This window comes from Actinia tenebrosa, unplaced genomic scaffold (genome assembly GCF_029948245.1).
Source record: "Actinia tenebrosa isolate PJP-AT-01 unplaced genomic scaffold, QUT_ActTen_1.0 PGA_scaffold1__47_contigs__length_23844297, whole genome shotgun sequence".
NCBI classification, from domain to species: Eukaryota; Metazoa; Cnidaria; class Anthozoa; order Actiniaria; family Actiniidae; genus Actinia; species Actinia tenebrosa.
Genome location: NW_028292578.1, coordinates 19,224,479 through 19,250,062, shown reverse-complemented (window position 1 = coordinate 19,250,062; position 25,584 = coordinate 19,224,479). Strand labels below are relative to the sequence as shown.

The 25,584-nt window shown below is 38.2% G+C and overlaps 5 protein-coding genes across 5 annotated transcripts; 1 reads left to right on the top strand and 4 right to left on the bottom strand.

Annotated features, from left to right (window-relative positions):
- Window positions 1–170: 170 nt before the first annotated feature.
- On the bottom strand, window positions 171–4,069 carry LOC116294064 (transcobalamin-2). Its single transcript, XM_031701594.2, has 4 exons — window positions 3,915–4,069; window positions 2,175–2,836; window positions 1,350–1,553; window positions 171–872 (listed from the first exon to the last, which is right to left on the bottom strand). The coding sequence occupies exons 1-4, from the start codon at window positions 3,979–3,981 to the stop codon at window positions 528–530; spliced, it is 1,278 nt and encodes a 425-aa protein (XP_031557454.1). The 5' UTR covers window positions 3,982–4,069; the 3' UTR covers window positions 171–527.
- Window positions 4,070–4,612: 543 nt separating this feature from the next.
- On the bottom strand, window positions 4,613–5,798 carry LOC116294067 (transcobalamin-2-like). Its single transcript, XM_031701598.1, has 2 exons — window positions 5,648–5,798; window positions 4,613–5,024 (listed from the first exon to the last, which is right to left on the bottom strand). The coding sequence occupies exons 1-2, from the start codon at window positions 5,708–5,710 to the stop codon at window positions 4,680–4,682; spliced, it is 408 nt and encodes a 135-aa protein (XP_031557458.1). The 5' UTR covers window positions 5,711–5,798; the 3' UTR covers window positions 4,613–4,679.
- An 845-nt stretch (window positions 5,799–6,643) lies between these two features.
- Window positions 6,644–17,715, bottom strand: LOC116294063 (vacuolar protein sorting-associated protein 33A). The gene is made up of 16 exons (XM_031701593.2): window positions 17,578–17,715; window positions 17,250–17,315; window positions 16,887–17,014; window positions 15,690–15,771; window positions 15,279–15,377; window positions 14,057–14,173; window positions 13,423–13,597; window positions 12,514–12,710; window positions 11,303–11,393; window positions 10,746–10,900; window positions 9,940–10,026; window positions 9,175–9,309; window positions 8,843–8,944; window positions 8,542–8,608; window positions 7,671–7,793; window positions 6,644–6,948 (listed from the first exon to the last, which is right to left on the bottom strand). The coding sequence occupies exons 1-16, from the start codon at window positions 17,704–17,706 to the stop codon at window positions 6,842–6,844; spliced, it is 1,860 nt and encodes a 619-aa protein (XP_031557453.1). The 5' UTR covers window positions 17,707–17,715; the 3' UTR covers window positions 6,644–6,841.
- An 18-nt stretch (window positions 17,716–17,733) lies between these two features.
- LOC116294065 (uncharacterized) lies at window positions 17,734–19,850 on the top strand. The gene has a single exon (XM_031701595.2). It carries the CDS (start codon window positions 17,831–17,833, stop codon window positions 18,713–18,715), a length of 885 nt encoding a protein of 294 aa, XP_031557455.1. The 5' UTR covers window positions 17,734–17,830; the 3' UTR covers window positions 18,716–19,850.
- Window positions 19,851–20,710: 860 nt separating this feature from the next.
- On the bottom strand, window positions 20,711–25,326 carry LOC116294066 (transmembrane protein 248). The gene is made up of 5 exons (XM_031701597.2): window positions 25,231–25,326; window positions 24,836–25,006; window positions 22,996–23,381; window positions 22,270–22,435; window positions 20,711–21,923 (listed from the first exon to the last, which is right to left on the bottom strand). The coding sequence occupies exons 2-5, from the start codon at window positions 24,989–24,991 to the stop codon at window positions 21,780–21,782; spliced, it is 852 nt and encodes a 283-aa protein (XP_031557457.1). The 5' UTR covers window positions 24,992–25,006; window positions 25,231–25,326; the 3' UTR covers window positions 20,711–21,779.
- Window positions 25,327–25,584: the final 258 nt, after the last annotated feature.

Genomic DNA, 25,584 nt, shown 5'->3' with positions numbered 1-25,584 from the left:
GTTTTACGCCCTTATACTATATATACACCTTCCTCTTTTCCTCCCTTCAATTTTAAGGTTCTGGGACCGGGAAGGCTGGGGAAAAGTCTCCGTGATTTGTTGGTACGGTCACCCTGTGGAAAATAGAGGCTTTGTCTTTCACTTTTGAAATGCATACTAGAAAAGGAGAGTTTATTTTATCATACTTTAATACCAATATTTTCTATTGATAAAATTGAACCATCACCATTTCTTACAAAGTTGTATGGCTATAACGAAAATAGAACACCCAGTAAAACAAGAAACGTTAATGATACATGTATCGATAATTTTATCGAAGCTATTATGAAATCTCAAGTTTTTAACCCGCGCTGTTAAACTTCGTTTAAGTTTTTTTAAATTTTTCTTAACCCACTGCCATTTTCTTACGAAGTTTGATATGGAAGATATATGCCTTTGACGAAAAGGACTTCGAAAAAGAAAGTGTCAATTAACGATAATTTTATCGAAATCCACTAAAAATTCTGGAGTCTTGTTGACCCGCGCTGTTAACGAAAGTTAAGTTTTTCGTACTTAAAAATAACACAAGAACCATCCTTGGGGCGATACGAGTCGATCCCTGTAGGAGTCAATGTGGTGGGGTCAGAGTAGATCATCCAGTACTTCTTATTAGCGGGATCTTTGGCCACGCCACAAATAGACGTGAGACTGTTACCCCATGCACTCATGGTGGTGTTGAACTTGTAACAGTCGTGCTGTTTCGATGCGAGGACAAGAATATCGTAGGTATTGGTGCCGTTGAGGACCGTCAAGGAAACAGGAGGAGGGGGTGTTCCTAGTTTACCATCGGAAGAGGTGGTGAGGAACTCCAAACGAACGCACACCGTGATTGGCTACGAAACATGAGAGAAATTAATATTTCATCAGTCTTATTTAAGCACAGGTAGCCCAAGCTAGTGGCGTAGCAAGAGTTTTAGAATAGGTTGCTATCAATAGACGTCACTTCCTGTAATAGCAGCGTTTTTAATGCCTTGTAGAATTTTGGAGGTTGTTTTGATCTTTTGTTTTCTGGTTTGATGTCGCGAAAATAGTCAAATACAATAGTTTGAGGCCTTATTTTGACATGTTTTGACTTAACATCCGCTAGTTACCCCTCAGTCAACCGCTTGTTTGCCCCCCAGTCAACTCCAAAAAGCCACATGATTGATAGTAAGCAATTGGCAGTCGAACTCGCGAGTTTCGCACACGTTTAACATTTTTGTCGCTAAGGCAACGAACGCGATTGGACAGGTAAAAAGTAGGCCTGATGCAGCCCAAATGAAATACATTGAAAGTAATATTAAGACTTGCAAAGCTTTATGCCGACTTACATTTTTGTTCACTGCTGTTATATTTCTGGGACATTCAAGTTGTGTTACGTCACTAGGAATAGCGCCAATCAGAACAGGCATGACTTGTGCTGTTGACATTATGTATGTCTGGAACGAACCATCACTACCTTGACTCTGCAGGATGAAGTTCAACGCTTTGTGGCAGTTCCATCTATTGGGAGTAATGCCAGCGGATAGGAGGGCCTTGGACAAAGTAAACCAATAAAAATATGATAAGGAAATCAATGTAAGAAAAAAGGGGATAAGAGAAAGACAGAAAAGAAGAAAGAGAATTGAAAATAAATATAAAGAAGGGAAAAAAACGAAAAAAGAGGGAATAAAAAAAGAACATACAAATTAAGATTTTCGTAAGATACACACAAGCGGTTACATCCCAGCAAGTACATGGGATTAGATTAATGTGCCAATATGAAAAGTTAGTAAACAAACAAACAAACATACAAACAAAGAAGCAAGTAAGCACTCAAGCAAGCAAACAAGCAAACAAGCAAGCACTCAAGCGAAGCAAGAAGCAAGTAAACAAGCAGTCAAGCAAGCAAGCAAACAAGCAAGCAAGCAAGCAAGCAAGCAAGCAAGCAAGCAAGCAAGCAAGCAAGCAAGCAAGCAAGCAAGCAAGCAAGCAAGCAAGCAAGCAAGCAAGCAAGCAAGCAAGCAAGCAAGCAAGCAAGCAAGCAAGCAAGCAAGCAAGCAAGCAAGTAAGCAAGCAAGCAAGCAAGCAAGCGGATAATCAAAATGGATAAAAATTACAAAATCACTCAAACATAGAATAGAAATTGAATAGAACCATACTAAGTCGAAACATACTTTAGCCACGTGGGCCGTGGTGATACTGTTGCCAAAACTCCCATTACTGTTCTGCTTCGTCATCATCCAATTAGTAGCTACCTTGATGGTCTTTTTCAACACATTGCTGCAGATTGCATCGTTTTTCGTTTTATCTCTCATGCACGCCAACGCCATGGTCGCCATCGCAACGGTGTCTTTACTATGCGTGCTGTTAATAATCTGATTGATCGTGTTTCGGATTTTCAGGGCATACTCGGAGTAAGAGGCTTCTCCATGCCCACTCATACACAGGGACAATACTGCAAGGCTGTATGGAAATGGATGGTTGAATCCAACAACAGGATACGCCTTTATACCATCTTCAAGACGTTTAATCAAGTTATGTCCATGGAACGCTCTCGGGTCTTGGCAAATAGAAAGGACTCCCTGGACGTAATAGGCAATACGTCCTGTCGAGATTTTCCCAAGTCCTTGCTGATGAAGTTCGTTTGCAAGGTCGTCTAGATTCGTTCCAAGATTGTTGAGCATATCTACTGTGTAGCCTGCCAGACGAAGAGACCTGATGACGACAGCGCGGGTATATTCTGGGTCAAAACGGAAGTTTTCTTCCAGTTTTCCGCGAAGAAACTCGGCTGCTCTAGTAGAGGAGCGAGCCAGGTCTCCATTAAGTTTTCGAGAACCTAGGAAATCATTCAAGATCTTGTCAGAGATCCATAGTGTTTGTTTAAGGATTTGAAAAATATTAAGAAATCTTTTGAAAGAGTTATTACTAAAAACAAGAACTGACTCGTTAAACTTTGAGAAATATATTTCACTTGCTAAAACAAACAGGAAAAAGATGCCATCGGGATTGCAGAACGAGTACAGTTAATATCCTGCATGGCTGTTGGATTATTTCGTACGTCGTTATTCAATTTAGACACAATTGCAATATGGTACAATGCGGCCAAAAATGTGGCAAATAATTCATTAAACACTAAATATAGGTAACAACATGTACCTATATATACGAGGTAAAATTCTGCAACAAAGTATGAATATCTGTGTAAATATTTTTTTAAGGAAATCTTCGTCAACCAAATTGATGTGTACGTAAGAATGCAAGAGATGAAAATGCGTTTACTGAATAAAACAAGGCTTGAAAAAAGTTTGAACATGAAATGTTGCCAAGAAGATCGTTTTAGCGAGAATCAACTTATTTTTTTGTATTTTCGGTCATGAATTAAAACATGTTACACTTTTGGCTTTAAGGAAGAAAGAATTACTGAGCAAGAAAGGAATATCTATTGAGACAACAGAGCGAGAACAATGAAACGATCTAAAAAAGGAAACAAAGTATGTTCCATTAAGTCAAATTAAGAGAAAAATCTTATGAGTAACTGAAAAAGGTGTTAAAGAATTCGTAAGTGAATGAAAATCTGCCATGCTTACTCTTGCTACTGAAAAGAAATTTGATAGTCATCTCCAAGGTTTCATGCGCCATCTTGAAAAGAAGCCGTGGCTTTGTATCGAAGCGAGACGAACCGCGAGCTTGCAATGATAGAAACATGTGAATAATTGTCCAATGTGTTCAAAAAGGTGTCTATTATTGTAAGCTCTCCGTTCGTCTCGCTTCGATGCAAGTCCACGGCTTCCTTTCGAGATGGCGCAGGGAATTGTGAAAGGGACTATTCTTCTATACTGATCGATATTTTGAAGTTTCGCAACAAATGAGATAAAACGAAAAAGCATATCATTTCAATAGCCTTCACAACTTACCACAGAACCCATTACTTGGCGTGGGAAACACCAGCACACAGAAAATAACAAGGATTTGATAATACATGCTATCCTACGAGATGCAACAATCTGATTCACACACTCGTTCTTTACAAAATGGACTTGTAACCATACCAATCTGTATATATACCCAGGACATTATGTGGGCTGTCCCTCCTTTATGAACTGACAGTCTGTCTATCGTTCGTGACTTCGTTCGTGAGGTATAAATGACATGTCTATTTATAAAATGGACTTGTAGCCAATACCAATCTCAGTGTTTATGTATATAAAGGGCATTATGTGGGCCGCATACCATCTTTTCATCTGTATATCGGTTCGTGTTATTTATGTAAGCGTATGTCAAATGTTGATGGATGTAAGTTTGCTTAAAATATGCAAGCATACACATTACAGGATCTATAGGAAATAAATTGAGATAGGTCAAGTTAAGGCTTGGACGTGATGTAATTTGTTCTTTGTGATGTTGGAAACGAATGCCAAGGATGACGTTAGCGGGAAGATGACAAAAAAAAAAAAAAAAAAAAAAGAAAAAAAAGTGGCCCTAGGAATGAGCCTGGGGTACGCCATACAATATACTGTATGTAAAGTTTAAACCCTAGACTTTTTTACTTTATATACTCAAGTTTTTTTTGTACGGTATCTTTTGGTTACACTTTAAAACCAGAAGCAAAATATATCATTACTACTGTTTTCTTTTTAATCTATGCCTAGGCTTTATTGTGTCACATGTTTGGAGCCTCTCTAAACCAGGCTAAGCTTCTCATACTTAAAGATAACACAAGATCCATCTTTGGGACGATAGTGGTCAATCCCTGTAGGCGTCAAGGTATTCGGATCAGAGTAGATCATCCAGTATTTGCTGTTCGTGTGGTCTTGGTGCACACCAGATATGGACGTCACCATGTTCCCAAACGAATAGGCCTTTGTCGTGAATGCGTATCTCGAGTCAAGTTTGGCTGCTTGTCGGAGAATGTTATGTGTGTTTGTACCATTACGTACTTTCAGTGTTAGTGGAGGCGGTGCTTTGGGAAGCTCATTGTTAGAGTTTGTCGTGAGAAACTCTAAGCGTACACATACATTGATTTTCTGAAAAGAAAGGCAAAACTAATGTCAAAACACAGACGCACAACGCAGATTCAAGTTTACATTGCTTTTCTGTAATGTTTGTCTTCTCTGATTTTCCCCCAAGCTGTTTTCACAAAGATCGCATTGTAGAAAGCTTTCTTTAGTTAGCTGAATCAATAACTGCATCACAAGACAAGGGATATGGAATAACTAAAATTCACGTCACGAAAAAGAAAGTTTTTCTTTTCTTAGGGACAAATTTCAAAAATCTATTCGAAAGTTTGTTCAAAAGCTTGTTCAATTCAAAAGCTATGGTCACTATGAGCAGAGGGGGAGGGGGAAGGGGGTAACTGACGCATGAAAAATAGAAAAAAGACGGAGGAAAGAAATGGAAGGGATCGAGAGGAAAAGTAATGAAAGGTAGGAAAGGAAAGGGGAAGGGAAAGGAAAGAGGAAGGGAAAGGGAAGGAAAGGAAAATCCACTAAAACTTAACTATTTCATTACAATTTTCAATTTTCAACTCTAAAAATTGTACCATTTACTAAGAAATTGGAAAGTTTTTCCAATGCTTGACCGCGCAAACTACAGGGCATCCCAAAGCGTAAAAATAACGATTGATGCAAAATACTTTTGCTTTACTTACCACGACGGCCGCTTGAAGAAGGCAGAAAGAACCAACCAACAAGACCGCGACATAGGTGTTCATTTTCTCAAGAAGAGGAGTAAAGTGAAGACTGATATGATGTCACGCGATCAAAAGGATCCGAACCTGTCTCATTAGCCAATCAGAAGTTCACGAGTAAACCCTTTGAACTACAAAATTATTTGCCAATCACGAAACACGCAGGAAAACATATGACTAAATGACAATGCAAGAATCGCGAATAAAGGAATATTTCATACTGTTAGAACGTTTACACTTTTGCCTCGTACAGTGTCGTGTTATTAGAACGTTTCACATATTTGTTGCCAAAAATGCTAAGATTCTAGAACATTTTAAAGAGCTTTTTGCATGATAATGAGATAATGATAATTTATAAAACATACAAATATTTATCTATTTATTTATCTTTTAATGCTTAAATTTCATTTACTGTAATCATTAAATATTAGCTAAAACTGCCTAATATTTATTCTAAACTGTCTGGTTTTGATCGTTTTTATGACAATGTGAGGAATGAGAGAAAAATGAATTTTATTCATACGTCGTGGTTACTATCCTAATCTTGGATTATTTCGGTTGCCGCGAGATAGAAAGACAGACAGACAGACAGACAGTTAATTAGGCCAATAGGTAGATAGACAGAGAAGGACATGCAGAGAAGGAGAGAGACAGAGAGAGGGCGCGAGAGAGAGAGAAGCAGAAGGAGAAGACTGTCATTGTCGTGGTATTTATTTTTTTTGGAAATAAAAATCTCATAGATTTATTTGTTTCGTCTCATGTTTTGGCAACCATTTATAGATCATTTCACTTGTTTACAGGATCATTATAGTTGAAACTCTTTTGTCGTAAGAAATAATTGAGACTACGTGGATTTGAAATTTCTCGGAGTTATGAACATTAATTTCCCACTTCAAAAATGCTTTTGACCTTGCGCAAGGAAAATGATTTTTAAAGTATGATTTTCAAGGTTTAACGTATGTTAGTAGGAATGGTTTTAGTCGCAAAGATGAAGCATACAGTGGCAATTTGATTACACATACACCTGTTATCAAATAAACACTATTACACTTTCCTCGGCCAACCTGTATAATGGTTTTTATACCTGTGTATATTTTCCTTACTATTACCACAGGGAGGCCATTTATTATTTTAATCCTAATGTAACCTTGCAGTCTAAGAAAAAGGATTCGATTCCAACGGCACTGTATCTTCCATCATTGATTCAATCCACGAAGAACCATTGATCATCTTTGTCGTGGCGATGATGAAGTCTGTTGGACCTGTGGCAAGAAATCATAAAGTCAAGAAAGATGCTTGTGGGATGAGCGCAACATTGCCGGGAACGTAAGAAAAGGACTCGAGTTCGTTTTCTGCGACGTTGCGCTAAACCAATTTCATCGTGTGGAGACGTTTGCAACGTTTCTGACAATGGCGTGTTGTTCTCAACCAATTGCTAAATAAACACGTTCATGTTTGATTCGTAGATTTGCTTTAAAACAGCCTACATAAAAGGCACGCTAAGTTATGTAAAGAGAGGAGAAAGGTAGCCGATGTAGGAGAATAGTAGGTATGCAGATTATTAAGCCCTGTTTACACTAGCTGTTTTTGCGGTGATTTTTGCTGCGATTTTTTTTGCGATTTTGTCCCTAGTAGATAATGGTAAGAATTTACTTGTAAAGTTTTTTTTTCAGGATACCAAGATTTTCCTAGACGAATGTCTCTTTTGAAGGATGAGACTAAAGATTTCATATTTCCGAAAATTGGCCCCCTTCATGGTAGAGGCAACAATTGCATAACCCCCTTTCATTACCCTGCAATAGTTTTTCAACCTCCTCAATATGTGATAACCCCCTCTAACCACTTTCTCAAAATAACGTAACCCCCTACAATTTTGCCGACCCTCCCCCCATGTGCAAATAAATGAACGCCCCCTTATTTATAACGATATTTTTTCAAAAGGAGTAGAGAAAACGAAGTGTCTAATAGGTTTTGTTTTACTCACTGTTGTCCAGCTGTGATAGAAATCGTAATGCAGCCACTTCAGCATAAGTACACCCACCGATAAAATAGACTAGTGTTACTTTAGGGGGGCTACCAACATTACTATCAGCTGGCGCAGAAGAACCTGAAGCCAGCATAAATAACATTAATAACTATATGCAGCCACCTCAGTATAAGTACGATAAAATAGACTAGTGCTACTTTAGGGGGGCTACCAATATTACTGTCAGTTTGGCCAGGTTGTACGAAGGGTGGATAGCGCTATCCGATGGATAAATCTTATCCGGTGGATAAATTTATTAAATAACACCATCGAGTTATCTACTGGATAACGATTTATCCGTTGGATAGCGATATACACCCTTTGTACAACCGGGCCCTAATCTATGTAAGGGTGTGGCTTACCCAAAGATCGAATTGTAATTTAGCATGTTAGGTTTTGCGTAAGGGAGGAAAACCGGAGAACCAGGAGAAAAACCCTCACTAAAATCAAGGGAGAAACCCAAAAAACTCTTCTTCGATGTCGAGTCCCGGAATCGAATCCGAGACCCCAGAGGTGAGAGGCGAGCGCACTACCGCTACGAACGCTTATTTACGCGCAACCTGTTTTTTTGGCTGTCCAAAGTGTCTTACTTAAGCGACAAGCGTGCTTTTGGTGGAAGGAATGATTTATAAAAGGAAGGGTGAAAACTTTATTTGCGCGACACGAAACGTTATTCAAATTTTCAGTTAAGATTATCCTTACACAAACAGGCTAGTACATGACTCCTAACGATCTACAAATACCGAACAAGAAGGATGTCAATACTCAGGTTGGTACGTGAACTCCTAATGACCTACAAATACTAAACAAGCAGAACATGAATACTCACGTTTCTGTAGGCCGGGTGGTAAAGGCTGTCGTTCTTCAATGGTGGGTCCTGGTAACAATCTCAATACCTATAGAGGAAACGGTCAAGATAGCATGTTATCAGCACGAGTTAGTGAAGCATGAGGCTAACATGAAAATACAAAAAAAAAAAAAAATGCCGTAAATTCCACCAAGAAAAAGTGTGATTTCTTTTCTATTTTAATGGCCTCGCAACCAAGATACTTTTGAGACGAGGGTCATTCACTTTTCGAAGGTAAACTGGCAAAGCCTTATAATGCATGGAATTTTACAATCATCATTACTTCTTCCAGTCCTCTCCATCCCTGTGGTCTGGACAGAAACTGAGCCAAACGAACACTAAGCGGTGCGTAACCAGAATACACGTAGGCAATATCGTCAGGATTCTGAAATCATTGAAGTTAAATGAAAATTAATTAATATGGAAAAGATTTCTTAAAAGAAACAACATTCGAAAAAATCCATAAAAAATGACAAAGCTTTGTGGCTGTTTTCCAAGAAAACCCCGTACGTAAGACAGCCTTTCCATCTGTGAGTTAGCCCTGCCCTGAGTTAGGTCATCCCAGAAGTTGTTTCATGGTTTTTATAAATTGGTGAGTTTGCGCAGCATAGTTACCTGTTCTCGCACATCCTCAACGAATAGCTTGATGGATTTGCGCATAGCTGTGTAAGTGCGGGCTCCCTGTTGTCTGAGGAGACCAGCGGTCTGTAATGGCGTCAGTGTTCGATACAAGTGATCAAACCCGTATGTCTGGAAAAGAATAGAAATCAAATTATCTACGGGAACCTTGCATTGTTGAAATTGTCTAATGCGTTTACCACTTTTGGGTGGACGGCGTAATGGCTAACAGGTTTTGCAACCCAAATGATAAAACCCTCGAAGCACAGGAGAGAACCAACAAACAACTCACTGAACTCACATACGACACCGAGCTCGCCAGGGCTCGAACCCGGGTCGCATTGGTGACCAAAATTTGTGTATTCTTTACTTTACACTTGGTATTTGTTATTATTCTAACTTCGTGACATGTCGTCATTGACGGCGCGCACTATGGCTCCCTACCACCACAAAACTCTCAGAGCCCCAAGGTACCACCCCACAATTACATAAACAGCAGTCCTTGATCCTTGATTTATCTAACTACTGACAATGAAGACACTCGTAACCACAGCTTTTTAGTGAAAAGAGACAAAGAGAAAATATCCAAGCTTTCATTTTTGTGTCTAGTTTTTGTGCTATCGTAGTCCTCAATGAATCTTGCTCTGCGCAATAAATGTGACCAAACACAGAACAACAGAGCCATCGCGTAGAACAAAATACCAGTATGAATAAGTTCTTTTTCAAAATCAAGCATTTAGTATTAATAAAAGTAAAACCAACCTGTATGATTTCACGAAAGTAGTACTCGAGCATCTTAGGCTTGAAACCGTTGTTTGTTAAACACTGAATGCACATTAGACGTAACACCTAACAAGACACATATGAAACAAACCTTTATTGAATGAAATACTGAAATAATTGTTGAAATACACGCCTTTTCGTGAGTTTGATAAACAGGGTGCATTCTGGTCGTACATTAGATATTCCTTGGTTGAGGGAAGAACTCGATATATTTAGCATTTCAGTGCATTTTGGAGCTGTTTTAGTGACCGTCTTGGAAACGTCCCATAAAACAGTTCCACAATATGCACTGCAATGTCAAAGTGACCCAGCTTTTGACCCTCAACCACGGAAGGGATACCATGGGATATCCCATGAGGCACATTTTTAGTATACACACGGGGCTTCAGGTTAGTAAGTATACAAAAGATACAAGTATACGAAAGATACATGGTTTGGTACTGAAAAGCAATGCATAACTATTTTATCCCACACTGGTTTGAAAGTAAACCTAGGAAGGAACAGTGAAATACTGCCGAATATACAACACTTTTACTCCACGCTGATTGGCTGTATTTTCAACGATGTCGGATGAAACACCATATAGGGATGGCTAAGATAAGCTAGATCACAATGCACCATATTCACTATCACAGGGAAGGTTCATTAGAGCGCACGTTCATCTTGCGAAACTCGAGATGAAATGACGGGAAAGTTTTCACTTGACAATTAATGCCCTGTTTGACTAGAACAGGAATCACCTATGCGTTTAAATACTAATACTTGCACCTGCTCTCGATCCTTACCTTATTAAGTGGTTTTTTCAAAGCGATGTATTTCTCTATGTAAGGGTTAATCTTGTCTGTATCCAAGCCTTGCGCAAATTCCTGTTCAAGTCGAATATCTTCTCGAAACTCTTCATCGTCTGTTTTTTCCTTGAGCAGTTCAGCTATAGACATATCTGGATAACAGAGAGAATGAAATGCTTCTATAAGTCAAATCGCTGAGAAGTGTCTGTGTGGAGTGTAAAGTGGTGTGTGGTGTGTAAAGTGGGCCAAATTGGAAACCAGTCCTTAGACGCCGTATTTGATCTGACCCCCTTAAAATAATTAACACTTATTGATTGGAACCTCAGGAAAGCAGTGTGTTCTGTGGTCCCTCGACGGTGATGTTTCCCTCGACTTCATCTTGAAAACATCGCCGTCTCGGGACCATAAAACACACGGTACAATAGGACTAACGATTCCCTTTCTCTCGGCTCCCCGTCTATAAACAGTCTCAGTATTTGGCTGAAAACGTGTGCTTGTGTTGACAGTGTGAGCGGAGTCTTAAGTGCGAGACAAGGAATGTCTTGAGTACTTACGTATAGCCAAGGAGGCCTTAGCTTTCTGCATGTATGGAAGCCTTTGGACGTATTGTTTCATTTCTCCTACTGTTTTTGCTGTTTTGTGCTCCTGTCGATGACACGCAATAAAAATATTTATATTTGACTTCAAAAACTATGATCAGTATTTTGTCTTTCCATAGTCAATAGAGGGGAATGGTTATGAAACCTATTGTTATAGGTCTCTGTTCACTTTTTTCAAGCGTGACCGTGCACAATCCTTTGTTTTACCATTGTTTTACCATTGTTGGCAATGGCTGAGTGAACAGACCAAAATCTTTCTTTTAGCTGCTAGTTCAAAATACTTAAAGATTTATAAGAGATATTTGAATATTCCTTACAACAATCCCATAGACGAAGTTTATGTTTACTTATTTCGCAATTTTGGATGAGCATAATTCAAACATTGTGCATGGTCAAGACCGGTTCAACATCAAAAGCGAACAAAGACCTATAACAATAGGTTTCATAACCATTCCCCTCTATTAACTTTGGTCTTTCCGAGACTTGTAACGAAGCTTATTAGATCCAAAAGTTGGATATTAACTGTGCTTTGAATGCAAGGAAATTGCACTGCCAACTCCTCTTCTTCTCCCCCTCCCCTCCCCCCCGAATAAAAAGGCTGCTGTTAGTCTCTCACTCTAGTGTCTCTTGCTGTAACGAAACCGATGACTGAGAAACATTGGGGAGCAGAGCATGTAGGTAGGACTTCGCCCTTCGGAACCTGCTATTTTAATATCTCCATAGTAATTAAATTTGGTGAAATTGTTTGTATGTATTTTAATCATGAAACTTGTTGCATGACTTGTTGTTACCCCATCAAGGGTAATTTTATCTATTTGATTTCTCATCATTTCCTTGAGTATAACCTCTGTTCGGATGGACAACCTCTATTAAGCGGGCATCTGGCAATGTCCCGAAGATTGTCTTCTTAATAAATCTCTCTAGCTTTGGATTAATGTTTTCCCATTTCAGACCACATGTCATTCCCTAGAGTATCATTTCTTCATTTAACTATTGCACATGAGAAGACACATGAATATGGATACAACTCAAACAAAGAATCTTATTCTCAAGAGAATGACACAAGGTCTGAAATGGAAAACATTACACCCAAGGTAAAGAGGTCTATTGACTGTACTACCAGTTTTAAATCCTACATAATTCCCTTGCGCAGATGTGTAACTGACCTCAAACGCAGCACTGATCTGCTTGGCTCGTCTGCTCAATTGAAGACCAACAGCTGAAAAGTTTGAGTCACGGATATCTGAGAAAAGCTCATCGCCAGAGTTGAGGACAACTTTTTTGGGTCCTGGTGGCTGCTGGGAAGTGCTGGGGCCTTTCTCTTCTGGTTTGGGAAAGTTTTCTGGAGGAAATTTTGCTGTAGCTGTAGAAGATAATGAAACAGAAGATATTACTGTTATAATATAATTAATAAGAAAATGAACTTTGTTTATAGAGGATGACACTTGACAGTAATTCAACTGATAAACTTGTGTTCTTTTTTTAACGTCTCTAGGTGATTAGAGATATGCCCACCATTAATGTAGTCATCCAAGCTGCATGAAGGTCTAACCATTTGTAGATGTAATATTACATAGGCAGCACCTCCTCCTCGGTTATTTTAAGACTGAGTGTTGGTCTGGATGAGGCTTGACCATGTACTGCCAGACAACAGGCCAACTGCTCTTACCATAATATAATTTATTCACTCCAGATTAGAAATAGTAAAACCCAGCAATCTCTCAATGAAAGGAAATATAATTTCACCTGTGAGAGTGGATGTCCTGTCTGAGTCTTTGTCCTGTTTCTATATCATAGATCAGGGGTCATAGATCCACTGCACCCCCTCCCCCCCCCAGTGTCTGTCATTACTTACTGTTCTGTATATTATAGAATTCATCTATCAGCCTTTCGTAAGTAAGCTGAGTAAATAAATGTGTCAATAGATCGTCTGCACCCCCTCCCCCAGTGTCTGCCATTACTTACTGTTCTGTATATCATAGAATTCATCTATTAGCCCTTCGTAAGTGAGCTGCATAATTAAAGGTGTCAATAGATCCACTGCTCCCCCTCCCCCAGTGTCTGCCATTACTTACTGTTCTGTATATTATAGAATTCATCTATCAGCCCTTCGTAAGTGAGCTGCGTAAATAAAGGTGTCAATAGGTCCACTGCTCGGTCTAGTAACAGTACTGTATCTATCTGTGGTGGTAGTTGATTCTCAGTGTCTGCCATTTCTCTTTTCTTTCGCATGACCATATCGAGCACACGCTGAAATACATATATAAGAAATATAAGCAGATCAAACAAAACTCTTTAGGACTTTTTGGACCTGAGATCCATGTAACTGCTCAAATTTGGGTCCCCAGCATTGTCTTGTGGGTTGCAATCAATTTTTAGGATGCCATTGTCAATACAATGATGTGAATTCTGGGATACATTGGGTTCCCTTGCATTTTGTTGTGGATGTCAACGAACATTTTGAAAGTCCTTGTCAATACAAGTAAAGTTAGTCCTGCTTTGTGTGAAAAAATGCACAATTTTTGAGTTAAGGCAATCCCTAATTTTTGATTTTTTTTGTTGAAAGTTACATGAACACCCTTTGCTTTATCGCATACTGCAGTACAAATAATACTGAGAACACAAAGAAAAGAGCACCAATAACTACTTGTGTCTGTGTGCTCTAAAAATAAACAAACAAGTAATTTCAACAGTACTACTGTCCCTCACCTTTGCCATTTCTCCTTTGCTGTAGATCTTTGGTATGGTGCCATACAATAGCTGCAAGCCCATCAGTGAGTTGGCAACATAGTAGAGTGATGTGAAGTCGTTGTCAATGTAGCATTCCTGGGAAGGAAATGAATGTCTACATATAAATGTCATGACATGTTTGTCAACATAATCTTTTTAGATTATCTCACTGCCATCAGAGTATTTTTTTGAGCAGTTTGGTCTCTGAGAAAGCACCCATGTTTCGTATTATTTATACAAGGATGTGACAGTGGATGTAGGGAATAGTTCTACAGTATTGAGGTCTTAAAAAGGAGAATCAAATATAGGTATTCTAAGGATCCTAAGGTTAACACTTGCAACACAAGCATAAGTGAGATATGCAGACTCCATTGTGCATTTCTCGATAACAGCAGTTGTCTTTCTTTACACCTGTTAGAGAAAAGCTGCACTGAGTCTGTGAGTATGTTGTGATGCTTATACTTGTGTTGTAGACTCAGTTGTGCATTTCTCATTAACAGCAGTTGTCTTTCTTCACACCTGTTAGAGAAGAGCTGCACTGAGTCTGTGTATGTTACTGATGCTTATACTTGGTTGTAGACTCATTTGTACATTTCTCACTAACAGCAGTTGTCTTTCTTCACACCTGATAGAGAAGAGCTGCACTGAGTCTGTGTATGTTGATGATGCTTATACTGGTGTTGTAGACTCAGTTGTACATTTCTCACTAACAGCAGTTGTCTTTCTTCACATCTGTTAGAGAAGAGCTGCACTGAGTCTGTGTATGTTACTGATGCTTATACTGGTGTTGTAGACTCACTTGTGCATTTCTCATTAACAGCAGTTGTCTTTCTTCACATCTGTTAGAGAAGAGCTGCACTGAGTCTGTGTATGTTACTGATGCTTATACTGGTGTTGTAGACTCAGTTGTGCATTTCTCATTAACAGCAGTTGTCTTTCGTCACACCTGATAGAGAAGAGCTGCACTGAGTCTGTGTATGTTGTGATGCTTATACCTGTGTTGTACACTCACTTGTGCATTGCTTATTAACAGCAGTTGTCTTTTCTCACACCTGTTAGAGAAGAGCTGCATGTTGCTGATGCTTATAGTAGAAAAGAGCTGCACTGGGTCTGTGTATGTTGTTTTTGCTGGTGCTGCAAGTGCTATCCTGAACTTGGTATCAGTTATATCCAGGATGAAATGAATGGTTAACTATCATACCTTGAAACAAGAATCCATCTCAAGGGACAACAAATCATTGTCTAGTGGTATGAGATCTAAGGGGTACTCCTCAATGTTTGCATATAAGACACCTCTCTCCTACAATACAAGTTATAATAGAAGCACACATTGTGAAACAATTCCACAGATAATATTATTGTAAAATAATATTTTTCAGTATAGCACTTTCATCCAAATCTTTAAATCTCTAGATATTAAAGACAGTACCAACAAGTGTGATGAAAAATAGACTTTTGACAATATAGACCCCTTGCAGTACGTAGGAATGCAGCTCAATTAGGAGGACATAACAATAGGTATACAAGTATCGTGAGATTGAAATTCTTTTGTTTCGTCCTCCAAATTGAGCTGCTTTGACGTCGCATGCAAGAAGTCATTGACATTTCTTACCTGCAATCGTCTCTCACATAGGATTGTTTTTCTTGGGACAAACATGATATGGAAGTCTTTCTTGATTCCTTTATCCTCTTCTCTTTAGGGAGAAAAAATTCATTGTTTAACTTTCATACAGGTGGGTAAAAGAAGGAAATCTTTTGGGCAAAATAGGATAATTTTGATTCAAAAAGATGCTATTGCATTGTGGGAAGATTGTTGTGTAGGATTGAATGATAATATTTAGGGTGTTGGTGGGTTGTCTGTAGTGTGTTGGTGGGTTGTCAGTTTGGTGTTGGTGGGTTGTCAGTAGGGTGTATTAGGGTTGTCAGTTTGGTGTTGGTGGGTTGTCAGTAGGGTGTATTAGGGTTGTCAGTTGGGTGTTGGTGGGTTGTCAGTAGGGTGTTGGTGGGTTGTCAGTGGGGTGTTGGTGGGTTGTCAGTGGGGTGTTGGTGGGTTGTCAGTATGGTGTTGGTGGGTTGTCAGTATGATGTTGGTGGGTTGTCAGTGGGGTGTTGGTGGGTTGTCAGTAGGTGTTGGTGGGTTGTCAAAAGGGTGTTGGTGGGTTGTCAGTGGGGTGTTGGTGGGTTGTCAGTAGGGTATTGGTGGGTTGTCTGTAGGGTGTTTGTGGGTTGTCAATAGGGTGTTGGTGAGTTGTCAGTAGGGTATTGGTGGGTTGTCAGTAGGGTGTTGGAGGGGTGTTAGTGGGTTGTCAGTAGGGTGTTTGTGGGTTGTCTGTAGGGTGTTGGTGGATTGTCTGTAGGGTGTTGGTGGGTTGTCAGTAGGGTGTTGGTAGGTGGTCAGTAGGGTGTTGGTGGGTTGTCAGTAGGGTGTTGGTGGGTTGTCAGTATGGTGTTGGTTTGTGGTCAGTGGGGTGTTGTCTGTAGGATGTTGGTAGGTTGTCTGTAGGGTGTTGGTGGGGTGTTGGTGGGTTGTTAGTAGGGTGTTGGTGGGTTGTCTGTGGGGTGTTGACTCAGCCTCTGTAGGGTGTTGGTAGGTTTTTTAATAGCGTTTGGGTAGGTTGTCAGTAGGGGATTTCTACAGTAGGCTGCCAGTAGGTTGTTGGTAAGTTCTCAGATGTTAGTACAGTGTTGTTGAGGGCTTTCTTATCTAGGCTAGTTGAGATGCTCAAATCTTAACACAGTGAATCCAATGGCTTATCTGCCCTGTTTCGAGGTGTTCTATAATACATATTTCAGTAAGAGTACACCTTACTTTAGAATGTTATCAGCAATAATATCCATCTGTGATGGCACAGGTCTAGTGATGAATATGATGTTAACCACTTGACTTGGAGGAAGTTTACCAGGACGCAAAGGGAACATCTTGTCAACTTCATGTTCCTGCACGAAAAGATAAAGGTAGTTTGAAGAAATTACTAGAGTATGCACACACTAAGGGTCCAGTTCAGACATTGAACACTTGCTGCGTCGAACAGTGAAAGCTTCATAATGATTCCGTTTGAACTTTCCTTGAGATGAACGTCATAAAAAGATATGACTGATGAGTTTCTTAAATCTTATTAAAGCTTCAGTTAACAGAATGTTTTAAAGAAAGCTTGTATATAGACATGCCTACCTTAAGAAGTTGGTATTCGGCAATCAGTCCAAAGGGACCAGTCAGTTTGTCATCCCAAACCAAAGCCTACATTGTACAAAAACAAGGTTCATAATTTTCACCTCCGAATATTCTTCGTTTGCAATAGACGTCATAGCCGCCATGTTGGAAGAATTTGACGAAAGATTTTTCAATGAATTCTTTTGTTATATCTTCCAACATGGCGGACATCCCTTTTGTTATTGTGCTCTCTTGGGATTGATTGCAAACCAAGAATGGAGACATTAAGGGCAGAATTACTGATTACAAATGCCGCTCTATTATGCCTAATCCAAACAATATGTCTTACCTTACTACCAGGGTGCTTGTCCAAGCACTCAAGAAGCTCTCTACGGCTGCATTCTCGTAGAAGACCCACGTTTATTCGACCATTAGTTAAATTAGACTGAGTTGTCGCCATCTTGGATCTGATTCTCATGTGACTTTCTGCTGACCGAACCAATCAAAGGCTCACACAATCACCAGAAGTGAAACTGAAAGTAGACTTCGTTTATAAACTCGTTATTTGCTGTTGAATCCGCCTTGGGAATACTCTCTTCAACATGTCCAGTTATCTAAGAAGAGGATTGCTTCATTATTTTAAGATCGGATCATTCGTAAGAGCTCGATCGCGAGGAATATCTACGATTGTTTCTAGAAGAAGCCAAGTTGTTACTAAACAGGATGTTGGCGTCTCAACACGATTTTCTTTGAAGCAGAACTCTAAATTATTAACGATCCCAGGGAACGTTAGATTCTTAGCATCAGGGGCTGATTCAAAAGGAGTCTTGAGACAAAAACTTTGGAAAATTTTAAGAGTGTTGTTTATGGTAACCGGTGGAATAGTGTGGGGTTTGCCTGCTGTACTGTATATTGGATTTAAAACTGGACTGATAAAAGTAGAAGTGGAAGAACGAGAGGAGAGTGAACACGTTCGCCACGATGAGCGTCTGTTTTCTGTCTTTGATGTATCCAGAGATGCTGAACATGATTCCAGAGCAATAGAAATTAGTGATAAGTCTTCGGCGTTAATGAAAATATGGAACAAACTCAAGCTTGAAGAAGGAGTGTTAAAGAAGTTTGGTGAACCTGTGGATTTAATAGGCTACCAAGGAAAGTGCTCTTCTTGTAGATTCTCGAATAAATATCCTCATTTTGATTCGGCTGAGCTCAAGAAAGGTTCAAGTGAAATAATTCAAGATTCTGAAATACTGGATGAAAATAAAAAGGAAAATGAAAATGGAATTGTTGGTTGGTGTGTGTCATGTATAGTGGCTGGTCCTAAGCAGACAGGGATACTTGATCTGGAGTTCTCTAAGGATAACAAAGAGTGGATTCCAGTTTCATTGCGCCTTGAAGAACTACAAAAAACAGGAGACGTTGTGTGCAATGTATCAGGACCCTTACCCAATGGAATCACTAGATTTATACGATTGTCCAATGACTGAAAAATCACAAAATATGAACTTGTTGTATTAATCTTTTCATTAAGTAAAAATGATGTCAGATGTTGAAATATAAGTAGAAAGGTAATAATACTCAGGAGAATTTTAGACTCAGTCATAAAGTTTGAAATGAACTGACAATCAATTTATGAAATTTGATACAATTATTGAATGTCCCAAACTTTTGAGAGGATATTTGCTACCAATGGAAAACATAACTAGAATAACTTCACCACATAACATGCTTCTGGTATTCCCTAATACCAAGCTCTTTTATCTTACCAAAGTATGAGATAGTATAGCCCTAATTTTCATGAAAATGATTGTGGGAACAAAAGGAGATTAGGTGGTAGGTCATTCCAACACTAAAAGGAATTATTTGCTTACAACTACCAGTAAACACTGAGAAATAATTGAGATTCAGCAACTGTAAGTAACACTGAATATCTCATTATAAACATCCATGTTCTTGACGAGTATAATAATAGGCAACAGTTATTCCAGCTATGTTATATTATGTGGAATACTGCTTGAGCTCAATGGTTTTTTCAGAGAAAATGAGAATATCCTTGTCTTGTGGGGCTGGTTTAGTTACAAATTGGCAAATCAAGTAAACTCATGACCCTTTCAGTCTTGGAATGACCCATCACCTTATCCCATCCTATCCAATCCTATCCCATAACATGTATCTCCTATGGATTGTTTAATGATGTGAAATTCTTCAACTTTTGATCAGCTCGCTCAGAGGCTGTTCAAATGTACGCTTTGGTATAATTACCAGAGAATGAAATCTATGTTTTTCTATTTACCTTTTTTGAAATCATTGAATATTAATAATTAACTTTTGACTTATATACTGCACTACCTAACATATTTAATAAAGCCAAATTAATGATGTAAATAGGCCTCACCGGCTTCAAAGACCATGAGACAATGCCAGATTCTCAATTCATAAAGCAATTTTTGTTTTAGGTACTCTCTGATTTAAACACATGGGACCCATGGGATGGGTGAATATGCTTGATAGACCAGGAGAGAAGCATAAGAAGCTACAATCTAAAGCATGAATTCACAAAAAAAATTGTATTAAAGTGACAATATATTCAGAGTGAACTGATAAACAAATGTGAGCAATTTATCTGTCATCTAAATTTGCATTTTAACCAATAATTGAATAATCAAAGATTATACTTATTCATATGTCTCACAAGGATTGCGATGGGGCTGTCATTGGTTACTGGTGGTGGGGGTGAAAGCACTCTGTCACTCTTACTACCCACATCCAATCACAGCCCCGGCTCAATCCTCAAGTAAGCCAGACTGACGGTATATAAGAAGACCACCTTCCAGTGGACACCATCTCTTGATAAAGACTAGCAGTAGCAGTTGAAACATTGTGGTCCTCCCAACTGCCACAATCATGAGACGTGCATATGTGAGTTTATTTAGACACAGTAAAATCATCAGTAAACATATAAATCATAATAAAAAAATACTGTTTTCCATGATTGCCATGCGAGCCTGTCTAAACAATGGAAGGGACTGTTCCATAAAGCTGCTCCACAATAACTAAAACTAGGTTTCAGATAGTGTTCAGGGTTTTTGGAGGTACAGCTTATTTTCCATGCTTCTAAGATCATACACTGGGTTGCAGATGGTGTCATGAATTGGTCCACCCACAGGGCTCTCAGTATTGCTGAAATACCCTCCGTGAAGGTGATATAGATTCCTTCCTCCATTTTACTGGAATGACCACAAAACGACGGCTCCAAGTCTACGTTTACTGCATTTCATCTATTCCAACTTTGAGACATGTTTCAAAGTCACTCAATGGGTCAGCAAAGCAAACTCGGAAAAGGTCAATTTAGCCAAGCTGTCTTTATCTTATATTGAAATTAGATATTTAAAATTAATGTTGCAATGTAATTTACCTCGACTTTACTAGTCTATGCAATTAAAATACACATTACACTGTCCTGTAAAGAATCATTAAAACCATTTCTTTTGTGGAACTGAATTTATTTGTATTTGTAAGAATAAAACTGTTTTCAAAAACAGTGGATTGTTTTAGTTTGTTTCACACATCATTATTTGAACTTCCTTCAGACTCTGAAGGCACCCATGGTGTTTTTCATTTTTTTACTGAGATGGGGGGAGGGGGATTTAAGGAGGGAAAAGTTATTAAATTAATTAGGCTCAAGAGGGCTCCAGGCCACACAAAAACATCTACATCAAGTTTAGTTGTTTGTTGGTTTTCTCCTGTGCTCCGAGGGGTTTTTTCCAGTTTTCCTCCCTCCACAAAAATAAACTTTTAAGTGCTACACTACGTGGTATCTATACCTTCTATCTACAAAACATGTTTGTTTCCTGGTCATTTCCATGTTTGCTTTCTTTGAGGATGACATCCTCATCGGGACATAATAGAGCTATTAGAAAATATCTTTGAGTGGAAACCATGCCTTGAAGACAAGGAGGAGATTGAAAATTTTAGGCCGAACAAAAATACCAAGGTGTCTCAAATTTTAGCAAGGTATCTGGGCCATGTAATTATAGAAACAGTTTACAGGAAGACTTATCACATAAAATTACTTTTAGCTTTGCAAGTGGCAAGTGTGAAATCCTCTTCAAGTACTATAAATAAGTCAACATTCTCATTCCTAGGTTTTTTACACCAACTTTTTATCTGTTTATAATATAACTACATTAAATGGTGGTCCCATCTCTTCACACTTCATCATGAAAATGTAAGGAACCCCTGGCAGTGGACACCCTCACTGCCTTTATGCCTCATACTAAATAACCAAAATAACCACCTCATAAATCCATTGGATCCCTGTAAGTGGAGCTTTGGTCTGTTAGGTTTTCTGGCCTATTTGGTGCTGCTAATAAATTATACCTATTATCCATGCCCTTTTTCATTATCAGTTAGTTTACTGTGACCATAAGATTATCATTCTTTCATTCAGTCATTCAATCTTTCATTCATTATATACTGTATGTTGGATTAATGGCAGGATCCTTTAATGTTAAGTTGTCCATGTTTAGTTTATGCATGGAAGGTTTCTTCTTAGATTGTTTGACCATTTGCCTTTTTGGATACTGATTTCACTGACCGTCCTCTGATCATTCCGTACAAGATACATGTAATTGCCATCACAAACAAGAAATAGCTTGAGTACTGTAATCGAAGATTCACTGTATCCCAATCATTCTGTGAATCCACAAGAAAAGACAAGACAAATAATGAGAACCCTGCAGCAAACTCCAAGTTGAGTAATGAGTGTTTGGAGCATTGACTCAGTTTTCAATTATATAACGTGTGAACTCACAAAGCAATCTGAAATTTGTTTTCTGCTGTTGTCAATAAAAAATAATGGCTCTTTCTTGGTGTTGCAAGGCACCTGAAGCATGAAGACAATACAATAGCCAAGGATAATAAATTTGGAGCTAAACAATACCCTGTGAAACAAATACTAAATAATTATTTAGTAAATTTAGGATATGCTATACTATTATCATTATAATAATTATAATTATAATCATTTTGTATGACTTACTAGTCCCATTTCCGACGGACCCTCCAGATTGGGCTGTGACTGAAAATACCTAAGGAATAAGGCTTTTGCAGTGATTCCATCTATGCAACAGTACTTGCCACAATGGTTTGAGGTCACCATTAATGCCATGTTTTGCAACCTTGTGGCATTGCAATAATAATGTGGACTGTAATTAAAAAAAAGATTTCAAAGATACATTTTAATTAAAAAAACTCTGAAAGTACCGTAGAGATATTTAAAACTCCACATTACTAAATCAATTACTTAATTTATCAGTAGGTAATACTAAAGACTAATACCTAAAATTAGTGTTAGTAAAATATCAGCTACAGCCACCATTAACTTAATTATTACCAACATCCTTTTCATACATAATGGTACTCAAACGAATACCAATTTAGGGGTTTCATCTTTACCATTAGAGACCTTAGCATCAAGTTTACTGCTAACAGCTAACCTCTAACCAGTAGCAATCAGACCCTGAAACACGCCCACAAACATGAATAAACATTCAGCATCAATGAAATTCAATATGGCAGATCTTCCAGCAACAACTTTGTCATGAGGCCTTGCTAAATGTCCAAAATTTGACAGGAAGCGCCTGACGTTGAACTGCAGTTTGAGGTTTGTGGTACCTAGCAAGGATGTTCACATGCTAAAGGTCTTTAATTTATCTTGTCAGTAGTCGTGTAAGAAATTTACTGCATGCGTTATTATGATACTTACATATCTTTAGGAATCATTCCTTCTGGAAGCAAAGCTGATACACAAGTACTAAATACCGAACCCTGGCACTTTTGGTTACCACAGGACTGAGACCATGGCTTTTCCAATGAGAAGGTAAAGTTAACCAACTGCGAAGCCATTTCACCTCTAAGACCAAGCTCAGATCCTTGGACTACTGTAGTTACATGAGAAATGTTTTGGACACTGCCAAAGAAGAGGCTGTTTGGGGAAAATCTGAGAACAACAGGGAGGTTGACTTGGACAAGATTTAGACTGCTTGGTGTTGACTGAATGGTAGTGTTGGTGGTATTGACTTGGGTGGACATGTTATTACCATACATACAAAACTCTTTGTCAGACACATGTTTTATGAGTGTTTTCCATTGCTGCAAGAAAACAATTAGCATAAATTAGTTTTTGTTAAGGGTCTAATGTGCTAGGCTAACTATGGTTTAGTGAACTGAAGACTGCCTAGCTTCATTCTGGTGTTTTAAATTTTATTTCAAATTTAGTTTCTGGTGTTTTACATGCTAAAATTCTAATAACTTCTTTATAAGAATTTAATATTTTTATCTCAAACATTCTAACTTTGTTTATAACATTCTAATCTATGACTCAAATTAAGTATGAATTTAAAAAATTATGATAATGAAGTGATGGCTATTAAATTGCATTTGGGGTATACATGTAGTATCAATCCATTAATATTGGAAGCTCCTTAGCGTCAGAGTATATCTACTATAATTCTGCTATCAAGTCCTCAGCCTCTCATAAGTCCCCTCTTATAATAAGCCCACAGTCTAAGGCATCGAAGACTAAATAACCCCCCGGCCTTTATTAACCCACCCTCCAATGAATACATACAAATCTCTGTAATTTCACTTTAAATAACTTCACTGAAACTTTCAAAATACATGTTTCTGTCTGGCTCTTATGGTGGTGCTTATTTTAAATTTTACAGGAGATTAATGTTTATAAGTACTTATAATTATTTAATAGCCCCACTATAAAGAGTTGCCAGGAAATAAAAGCTGCCCCCACAAGTCCCCATAGCCACTTATATACTTATGCTTATTTACTTATATTTTACTACCACCACTCCCCATATGGGGCTCTCTTCTTTGAGGTTTCCTCTGCATGTACTACCATTACATTCTATATTTACAGTATTCAATACTCAACTCACATGTTGATTTTTACAGAGGGAGGAAACAAGAGAACATGAAGAAAACCCTTGTGGCATTAGGGAGAGAACAACACATCAAACAAACTAAATTCAGAGTTTGGCAAGAGGTGAGCGGTAATCCACTATACCATACACGGCTCCAACAACCTATAAATTAATGGTCCCATCCTAATAATTTAAATTTAAAGGCTCTATTGTTGTGCCTCGTGTCAATCATGGCTGTCAATACTTGATGGTGCAAAGCTATCCTTCCTTGAATTGGGTTCATTATATTTGATATTCCAAGAAACTATGAAACTTATAACGAATGTACAAACCTAAACAAATAAGCTTATTATAATTCAATTTAGGGGTTAAGTATGATAGGGATATTTCGTTTTGATCTTTGCATACATGGAAATAACAAAACTACTAACCTACATGTAAGAAAAATAAGCTTATTGTAATAAAATTTAGGGGTTCAGTGAGATAGAGATATTTTGTTTTGATCTTTACAGGAAATAACGAAAATATAAGTAAATTTGTATATCGATGTTTCATCGCTAGCAGCAGTCACACTTAACGACTTTCAACCTAACAAACACTTATACACAACTATAATTTAAATCGTAAAACATAAATATTGTGCCTAATATCGACAAAGAAAAAACTTACCGACATTTCAGCTCCTTCATAGCCATAAGACTGTACATAATAACCAATGGAAAATAATCCGGCAGCAAAAATAGCTAAGCATAAAGTGAATATCACAAAAGGAGGCCTGCTAGCAGCAAAGCCGACGAGGTTTTTTATACATTTACACTCAAGCATCGCTGCAGCTTTAAACTACAAGAATAACAGACAAGGAAGAATTAGAAAACTGTCAGGGAATCCAAAACAATTATCAAACAAAGCCACACGAGTAAAAAAGAGACTTTAGGTATACACATCATGACTTGTTCGACCGTGTTATGGACTATTTGCGTTCAAAAACAAACAAATTAACATAAAAAGTACACTTTGTAAGGATTCAAAATCAATAAATATACGTTCCCTTACAGCTTCTTTACCTCAAAAGCTTTGTTTAGTTTTGATTACAGCTATGGAATAGGTAGAAAGTATATGTGGTTGCTAGACAGGTGGTTTGCACTGAGAACCAATACATATATTACCCACGATTCATTGCAAGTTCCGCATAGTTTTTATGTAAGGGAGGGGAGGGGGCTATAAAGGAGTCTTGCGTATAATTTTGCTCCTTTTTATTAAGACTATCTTTAAAGAATATTTTAAAACGAATAAATATCCATATTACTAGAACGAAAAGATTTGATTTTTAGTGGCGTTGGTTTCCACAGTCTCAAGAATGCATATTTATTGACAGCTCCACTTAAAACTCATCAGAAGTCAACACTACCGCATCTCCC

What these genes read in the sequence shown, in the direction of transcription:
- LOC116294064 (XM_031701594.2), bottom strand. Translation starts at nt 3,981, where the DNA reads ATGTATTATCAAATCCTTGTTATTTTCTGTGTGCTGGTGTTTCCCACG. An exon ending in GCCAAGTAATGGGTTCTGTG is followed by an intron (nt 2,837 to 3,914) that starts GTAAGTTGTGAA and finishes ATGATTTCCTAG; the next exon opens with GTTCTCGAAAACTTAATGGA. An exon ending in CCACGGCCCACGTGGCTAAA is followed by an intron (nt 1,554 to 2,174) that starts GTATGTTTCGAC and finishes ACTTTGTCCAAG; the next exon opens with GCCCTCCTATCCGCTGGCAT.
- LOC116294067 (XM_031701598.1), bottom strand. Translation starts at nt 5,710, where the DNA reads ATGAACACCTATGTCGCGGTCTTGTTGGTTGGTTCTTTCTGCCTTCTT. An exon ending in TTCTTCAAGCGGCCGTCGTG is followed by an intron (nt 5,025 to 5,647) that starts GTAAGTAAAGCA and finishes CTTTCTTTTCAG; the next exon opens with AAAATCAATGTATGTGTACG.
- LOC116294063 (XM_031701593.2), bottom strand. Translation starts at nt 17,706, where the DNA reads ATGAGAATCAGATCCAAGATGGCGACAACTCAGTCTAATTTAACTAAT. An exon ending in CCGAATACCAACTTCTTAAG is followed by an intron (nt 17,015 to 17,249) that starts GTAGGCATGTCT and finishes CTTTTCGTGCAG; the next exon opens with GAACATGAAGTTGACAAGAT. An exon ending in AGATCAGTGCTGCGTTTGAG is followed by an intron (nt 11,394 to 12,513) that starts GTCAGTTACACA and finishes TGTCATCGACAG; the next exon opens with GAGCACAAAACAGCAAAAAC.
- LOC116294065 (XM_031701595.2), top strand. Translation starts at nt 17,831, where the DNA reads ATGTCCAGTTATCTAAGAAGAGGATTGCTTCATTATTTTAAGATCGGA.
- LOC116294066 (XM_031701597.2), bottom strand. Translation starts at nt 24,991, where the DNA reads ATGCTTGAGTGTAAATGTATAAAAAACCTCGTCGGCTTTGCTGCTAGC. An exon ending in ATGAAGGAGCTGAAATGTCG is followed by an intron (nt 23,382 to 24,835) that starts GTAAGTTTTTTC and finishes GTTTTCTTGCAG; the next exon opens with CAATGGAAAACACTCATAAA. An exon ending in GGAATGATTCCTAAAGATAT is followed by an intron (nt 22,436 to 22,995) that starts GTAAGTATCATA and finishes TTTTAATTACAG; the next exon opens with TCCACATTATTATTGCAATG.